Source organism: Gymnodraco acuticeps, unplaced genomic scaffold, assembly GCF_902827175.1.
Source record: "Gymnodraco acuticeps unplaced genomic scaffold, fGymAcu1.1, whole genome shotgun sequence".
Taxonomy (NCBI): Eukaryota; Metazoa; Chordata; class Actinopteri; order Perciformes; family Bathydraconidae; genus Gymnodraco; species Gymnodraco acuticeps.
Window position 1 is genome coordinate 3202663 of NW_022992126.1, and position 8348 is coordinate 3211010.

General features: G+C 40.5%; 1 protein-coding gene across 4 annotated transcripts; it reads right to left on the reverse strand.

Moving 5' to 3' along the window:
• Positions 1 to 376: 376 nt before the first annotated feature.
• Positions 377 to 8139, reverse strand: LOC117538059 (ATP-sensitive inward rectifier potassium channel 12-like). 4 transcript variants are annotated; one of them, XM_034203572.1, is made up of 4 exons: positions 7896 to 8139; positions 5806 to 5844; positions 3093 to 3271; positions 377 to 2936 (listed from the first exon to the last, which is right to left on the reverse strand). In XM_034203572.1, exons 3-4 carry the CDS (start codon positions 3182 to 3184, stop codon positions 1322 to 1324), a joined length of 1707 nt encoding a protein of 568 aa, XP_034059463.1. In that variant the 5' UTR covers positions 3185 to 3271; positions 5806 to 5844; positions 7896 to 8139; the 3' UTR covers positions 377 to 1321. The 4 variants fall into 4 exon arrangements, with proteins under 4 accessions (XP_034059463.1, XP_034059464.1, XP_034059462.1 ...); XM_034203573.1 differs by lacking the exon at positions 7896 to 8139 and adding an exon at positions 5552 to 5604 and having other exon boundaries at positions 5806 to 5846; XM_034203571.1 differs by lacking the exon at positions 5806 to 5844.
• Positions 8140 to 8348: the final 209 nt, after the last annotated feature.

An 8348-nucleotide genomic window follows, 5' to 3' on the forward strand; every position in this document is an offset into this window, starting at 1 on the left:
CTTATAATGTACTTATCTCCTTGTCTCATGATAATCCATTCAATAGAAATATCTAGTGTAAAGAAAATGTCAGTCTTGACAAAAGGGGTGGACGGACCAGCCCTTGTCCATTGACAGAAGAGCTTTTTGAGACGTTTCTGAAAACAAATTGTCACCCAGGTTTTGGAAAGAAAAAGTAACCAACCATGTTATGTACCAGAATTAAGACAAATAGGATTAGATTGATCTCGTGTAATCAGAGGCGGATGGTAATTATTATGGATGGGCTATTGAACCCATGGATGTCTAAAGAGAATGAGAGAAAGAGGTTGAACCAGTGAGAAAATGTGCAAGACTCAACAGAGACAATTCAAGCTTTTGAAGGTTTTTACTGATGTTTATTAGGTGCTTTGTTCATCCACACTGTTGCAAAGTGTTTATATCTAATGATAAGAGTAATTATAAAGTGCTTGTTCTTCAACTGTGTTTGACAAACACATTTGAATACTGTTTCTTGGATCAGGATTTAATTATTTTTTACCTGATTGTCTATAATGAGATAAAAAGCTTTTTATCAAATGAAAAGTAACAGAACTCAGGCAGGAAGAGAGCAGATGAAAATTAATAAATAATTTATTTTGACAGAGAAAATAATTGTGTGGCAGTGTGAGCATGTGCATCATGCTGCCTTTAAAATACATGGCTTTCCCATAACATGTATTTATTTGATGCATAACCATTTCAAAATTAAACAAAAGCATACTATTTACAAAAACTGAATGGAAATCAAGAACAAAATGCTTGACTTAACTTTATATCATACACTGTCATAATGAATAAAACAAGAAAGCAATAAAATGTTCAAGATACCTCATGATTTGAGAGAAATACCTGGTCACCATGTTTAAAAGTAGATGAGCTGTGCGTTGTTTAGATGCTGATGTTACAACTGAAGGTGTATAATGTCTGAAACAAGAGAAAGTTATAAGTTACAGTATGAGTGGATTTTGTGAAAAAATAACCATTTCATCCTCGAGGAATACAATTTAAATGTCATTACATTACATTACATGTTAGACGCTTTTATCCAAAGCGACTTACATACTCAATACTGTGGGCAATCCCCACAGGAGCAATTTGGGGTAAAGTGTCTTGCCCAGGGACACAACAACATGCTGACTGCAGTGGGGTTTGAACCTGTGACCACCTGATCCGAACACCAATGCACTAGTCCACTGCACCACACGCCTCCTCCATCTTTAATTTGTACACTAGTTCAATACTTTGGTTGGATGCACACGGACAAAGAATAAACATTTGTAAGTGCAGCCATGATCATTGATTAGACCCCTGACTCTCTGCTAATGTATAAAGGTAGGGTAGGCTGTAGTCTGTCAAGGCTGATCTGATTCTCCGTGTCCAGAACACACAGCATCTCCACCTTCTGCTCCTCCACAAATGTCTCTTTGAAACCCAAATGAATGTCCTCTCTTTCACTTCTGATGTTCAGGCTCCCTGCCTCCTCTTTCACATTCTCCTCATCCTCGTCATCCCCGCAGCACAAAGCTACCTCGTTCTCGTAGCAGAAAGCGCTGGGGGAGTGAGGGCCCATGAGGTGGCGGGCTGCCCTCTTTGTAAATGGTGATGGAGACCTGGAGTAACTCGAGCTGGAGGATGAGGATTGCCCGCCACGGCCCTTCATCTGACTCAGTTCCTTGGCACTGCAGTGAGGCGTAGATGGCACTTCGTAGGACTTATGAAAACGGGAATAGTCCACGTGGTAGCGCGCACCCTTCTCAAATACCACAGGCTCAAAGCGGTGACCCCACAGGACCTCCTTGGACAAGTAGGAGCTCCGGGCTTGTGTGGTCATAGCTGTGGCCTCCACCATCCCCTCCAGGATGACCACAATCTCAAACTCTTCCTTGAGCAAGTCGGCGCGGCTCATGTTATACAGAGGACTGTTCTCATTGATCTCGTGGACCACAACCAGTGGCGATACCAGGAACAGCCGATCCAGCCCGTCATCATAGCCAACATCAATGTCTGTTTGTTCCAAAGGGAGATACTCGCCCTCTGCCGTTACGTGTGGCCTAATGAGCTGAGCACGCACATGTGCTTCAACAATGTGGCTCTTGCGCATGTTCCCCAGGCGCCACATGAGGCACAGCTTACCGTCTCTCATAGCAATGACGGCATAATGCGAAAACAGCAAGGTCTGTGCCCGCTTCTTGGGCCGCACCATCTTTGCCATGATGGTGCCAATCATGAAAGAGTCAATAATGCAGCCCACAATCGACTGAACCACAACGGTCACAACAGCAACTGGGCACTCTTCAGTGACACATCGGAAACCATATCCAATGGTGGTCTGAGTCTCTATCGAGAATAGGAATGCTCCAATGAACCCCTGGATGTGGAGAATACATGGGCGCCATTCGCCTTCTCCGTTGCTTTGGGTATCCCCTTCCTCCAAAGGAATATGAAGATTAAAGTCTCCATGAATTAGTGCCACTCCCCAGAAAACCACGCCAAACAACAGCCAAGAAAGAAGGAAAGTGGTAGTGAAAATGAGCAGAAGATAACGCCAGCGTATGTCCACACAGGTAGTGAAAATGTCAGCCAGGTATCGTCGTGGCTTACCCTCCATGTTGTTGAATACCACATTGCACTGGCCGTTCTTCTTCACAAAGCGGCTGCGCAGGCGGCCAGAGCCCAGATCAAGACCGAGATGACATGAAGGTGAAGCTCGGCAGCTGCTGTGGATGATGGGCTCATTTGTCACTCTCAAAGACAAAGCTCCTCTTCCCTCGTTCCCTCCTGGACACTCTCCTCCTCCTTCCTCACCCCGCATACAGGTTCCAGACAGTATCTGTTGATTCAGAGGACTGTGGCCATTGTGGAGGCCCAGGCTGGAGATCTTCAGGACATCTTCATCTGTGGCAACGATGCTGTATCTGGAGGAACAGAGGGGAGAAAATTAGTTCAAGACAACTGACAGTTGTACACGATGCAAATATGGCTACTGTTGCAACCACTGTCAAACACTGCTCTTTAAGTGCCATAAGGGAAACATGTAAGACTGGCAGTTCTGGCCAGTTAATTGCTTTTACCTATTTACCCGCACCGCTCCCATGGCACCGGTGATCATCAGGCTGTGTCTGCGAGGGCAGTAATGTAGCTTGGGGCGGACAGTTCCAACCATTAAAGTACTGTTGCTGGACAGGGAGAAAGTATGAGCTCAGGTCTGACTCGCATCCGTTATCAGCGCTGCTTTCTCATGATACATTTTCTGTGAAGAAAGAAGACAAAAAACAGATTTCTTAAATAATTACAAGGGTAAAGGTCAACAAAGTATACATGTTTAACAAAGATGGTTAATTCCTGAGCAACAAGGCTAGAAGATAACAGCTCTGTGAGGCCATACTCACACAGTGGTGCTTTGATCTATATGCTAATGTCAACAGGCTAACAATGCTCATAATGACAATGTGTAAATGCTAACAGTGGAAGCTGGTGCTCACAATAATCTACTTTGTTTAGCATGTTACTTTGCTAATATTTTGCGGATCATCCACTAGTTGTTGAGCTATTTGAGTCTGGATGCATAGTGCCATCCCCCTAGCATGGCGAACAATCTAAATAATCAAATTTCTATGCAAATGTTGGCCAGACAGTTTTGTGTAATGAAAGCTTATTGATCAGGTCCTCACCAGTGGTTAGCCTTAGGGACCTTCAGGGCAACCAGTGGTGGAAAACCAGACAGGCAGTGGAAGGGACAAAGGTCTAAAAAGAGATGAATCCGTGGTAATCTACTGTTAGAGGAACAATTGATCTGCGGTTTGGCCCGATGACAAGGTTGGAGGGTGATTATTATGTCAGCAAGCCGGGAACCAGAAGAACCAAAAAGCAACGGGTTGCATAACCTAGAGCAGGCTAATCACATGCAATAAAAGTGGGGCAACAGTGTTTTTTTTTTTTATTGTCAATCACTTTTGCTGACTTATATTAGTTGATAAGAATGGATTGTTTAATGGATTGTCTTGGGAAAATATCACGAAAAACAATGGCAGTTAAGCCTTTCATTAACATCAAACATGTACATAGTGAAACACTAAAACACATTTTGACGGGATTTGATGTCATGTGATGTGGGTCACGTGTTATGCTTCAAGACTCTTTTTCCTGTTACACCAAGGACAGATGTCAGGAACTGGCAGATTATTGGCTGTATTAAGAGTGATTCCGACTGGATAATCCCAAAAGGGCAGATGATTATGTCATCTTGATAACTCCCACAGCTGCGGAGGAGTGTGTCCTCCATGTAAAGTCACAACCTTTACTTCAGAATCCTTAAAAATGGCAGCTAATATTGTCAAAGTAGGTCAGTGACATATCAATGCCTGCAGCATCATGTGTGAAATCAGGACAACACAACACAGTTTACATGTTGGTCTGTTGGATTTACAATGGGGACACGAGTGAAAGACTGCAGTGTTCTGGTGTAGCTCAAAGGAATTTAGCTTTTTATTTTATTTTACATTATTGGAGAAGATCACCCTGTGGTTTTAACATCGGTTAGTGCTGTATCTTGTGTTTTTTGTCTCAAATGTTTTCATTTTATTAAACAAAGCATTGCGAAGCTCCCAAAAACAGGACACTAACAGTACTGCCTTTGTAAAGCTAACCATAATGATCAATTGTCCTTAAAATGTCAGAGAGCTGTTATTTCAACTGTGTTTTTGTCTACATGTTGGTCAAAATACTTGAGACGCCTGGTTATACTAGAAGAGCACTTGGAGAGCACAGACCTCCAAAACCAAATACCCTGTTTTGCAATTTTAACTAAAATGAAAAAGAAATTCGCTCCACTGTTTTCATAGTTTTCTGGTTGCAAACAAAGAAAACTGAAACCTAAAACTTGGCAAAGATAATAATGCAGTATGATAGTAAAGTGCTGTTGCCATGACGACAACCAGGTTTACAGTGTAACAGAATATTACACAAACTACAAAAACTACAAAGACAACACCAACCACTCAATGTCCAATTACTGGCTTGGCTATTGGGTGCACGTGGATACAAAAAGTTGTTACGTGCTCGGGGTGAAACATGGTGTCTTGATAGATATCAAGATATGTATATTCTTAATCTTGATAGGTAAAAGCTATCAAGCGGACCTTGATCGAGGATGTTTCAAACTGAGCAAAACGACCATGTTACACAACCATAACACTGATCCATTTGAAATCTTCATGTTATTGTTTTATCTGTGACACGTGACCTACCCTAATCAATATTTGATGCATGCCTCTGCAGTGAATCATGCTCATTTAACTGGCTTTGTTTACATTATAATGTAAAGAGTTTAAAACCAACAAGTTGCCAGTATGTGAAGGCTTAGTAGCTACATTTTCATGTAGATTGTGGCTTTGAATGCTTTCTTTTATAAATGCTGCTGAGTGTATATTTTCTTAAATTAATCTGCCAAAAGTGTACATCCATAATTCCCTTTATGTCTAACAAACATAAAACACCGTCAATACTTCATTACTGTGTCTAATGCGGCTACCTGTTGTCAGTAAATGCCTGAAAGATGTCTTCAGTTCTCAGCGGATGGGATCCCTGGGGGGACAATGGCAGTAATTATACTGTGGATCATATCAACTGTATTATCCGTCTCCATAGGAACATCCTCTCACTATAGAGTTCTGCGTGTGTGGTGATTGTTCATCATGTGAGACAACTTGTGAGAAGAGGATGGAAGGGGAGGTAGGCAGAGAAATAGGCCTTTACCTTAAAGGAATACTTCACCCCAAAATATACCTTATGTGTATCCATTTCTCAGCCTTTTTTCTCACTCGACTGTGAACAGAAAATCAAAAAAAAATGATGAAATTCCTGATTCATTTAAATTAATGGTGGCAATACTATATCATAACATTCATTTAAAAAATAACAATTTACATGTTACAGTTAAATAAGTGACAAAAACCTGCATAATGCCACAGAGCTCTCCAGATTAAGGTCCTCATTCTTATGCAGCAAGTTGAAGACTCTGACGTAGCTCCTGTTTAGATACGTCAGAGGAACTAAATTGACATACAGTATATTACAGCATAATCCCACACAAAGAATGGAGGAAAACCAGATTATTATGTCCCTAATCTCACAATCCAAACAACAATATGAAAGGTGGATAGTAGTTGCTGTGTGACCCGGTTTAAGACCTTTTGTGTAATCTGAGATCTAATGATATGAGAAGGGAGGGAGGGATAAGGAGAGCCAGAAAGAAATGTTAGCGGCTCTTCCGCATTGGACTCAGTGTGAGAAAAAAAAATACAGATTAGGTTGAAGAGATTATGACGTCAATTGATGTTACAAAAACGTGTAATGCCAATTACGGAAAATAGAAGATTTACACACATGAAGGTAAATCTATATCTAAAAGACAATGGAATTTGTGAGTGATCCACATATGCATTTTCTCTCTTTTTCTGTCTCTCTGTACAACAATCTTTCTTTAAACTGACATTTAAGAAGGGCCTACATCTCCCTACGGACAACCGTGGGTCCACACACTGTCCTCGGTCCCACAGAGAAGCAGAAATAGAAACATTTTTTTACCTACGTACACGACTACAAGAAATAATACTAAATCAACAATATACAGAATCCCATTTGTTTAACATCACGAGGCAAAATCAATTACAATGCAGTGGCTGGATGTCATTAAATAATGTTCTGTACTTGAGTATTTTTATTTTCTTATACTTTATACTTCTGTTGCACTGAATTTCACATGCAAATATTACATTTGTTACACTATGAGTTAAACAGATTTAAACTTTAAAAGTGAAACATTGGTTCATTTTTTATCAAATGACCCAAAACGATATCCTTAAAATGTTGCCTGCATAGACAATCATTTTCCTTTATTCCGATTTTTTTTTAATAATGAATACTTTTTATTTATGATACACAATCTATTTCTGTGGTTCTCCTCCTAAACTAAGTTTTGTGTAGGAAAAAGTAAGACAGACAAATATGTTTTTACTTCTGCCTTACACATCTGCTTAAACTACTTCATACTTCTATTTGAAACCATTTTTCAAAGGTGCAACAAATCAATCAGTCTGATGGGAGGTATTCTACACACACTTGACTGAATTTAAAATGATATAAGTTTCCATCTTTGCACATGCATCACTGTTGCAGGATAACTTAAAAGCCAATCGATGGTTAACACAGTGCAACCAGAAGTTATGACGGGGCAGTTTGCAAACTAAGCATCTGCTGTGACGTGTGTTGGTCTCATTGAGGCCACAGGAGCTGTCCAGTGCTGAAAATCAATCCAAAGCCTGCAGGAATAATCGACAGCTTGGAGCCGAGCGGTGGGGGAGCAGAGTACTACTCTAACCTTGAACATAATGTTGGCCTTTAAAAATCTTTTCATCTATCTGTTTACATTTCCCACATTCGTTAAGGTTGGCTTACTCAGGCAGATGCTTTATTTCAGTGCATGTGTTTTTCTAAGTTGTAACTTTGTTTGACAGAACAGGGACAGACAAACCGTTGCAGGAGTTACTGAGTTGGAAGTTTCTGACCACCTTCTTTTATATGCAGTTTTGAAATTGTGGGATTTAAAATGGAGTCAGGAAAGTAAACAAGTTACACTTCTTAGTGATAACACAATGCACTAGTAGAATTGTTTTTGGTCTATTCTTTTTTATTATGTTTTTGTGTGTGTTTAATGGACTAAACTGTTTTTCTTGCTACCATGCATGCAGAAAGACATCAAATGATCCTTGAAAAAATGTTAAATAAAATGCCTCTCCGGGTGTTTATCCTCCCAGCATAGCCAACAGACATTACCGCAAATACAAATATTAGAGAATGAATCTATAAACTCTTACCTTGATGTTGATGCAGACAAAATCACTGGAACACTAACATTGGTTTCATCCTCATAAAAAGCTTTTTGTTGCCACTCTCCTCTCTTTTTTCCTTCCTTGTTTTTCTTCAATAGACAAACATATTTTGTATAAATCTGCTAGATTTCTGTGGCACAAACTTGTACATGTCTCCAGTCTGAGCTCTGGCTTGTTGCTCCATAGTAGCTGAACGGAGGCGCTCCTGCCTGGTGGTTGTTCATCTGCTCCGATCCCTGCCAATGTGCGTGTGTGCGCGTGTGTGGGATAGAGAGAGCGAGAGAGAGAAAGAGAGAGAGAGATAAAGGCATCGCTCTGATTATGTTCCTATTTATATATATATATGCTATTGTCTTCCCAAGAGTGAGAGATGTGGATTGTATAATTTAGACTTGAGCCCACTCAAACTTGCATCGACATCCAACAAACACCAGAGAA

Bases quoted from the DNA above. Each gene is read 5' to 3' on its own strand.
- LOC117538059 (XM_034203571.1), bottom strand. From the start codon at position 3,184: ATGGTTGGAACTGTCCGCCCCAAGCTACATTACTGCCCTCGCAGACAC. The intron at 2,937-3,092 runs GTAAAAGCAATT...CTGTTCCTCCAG, and splicing joins GGAGCGGTGCGGGTAAATAG to ATACAGCATCGTTGCCACAG.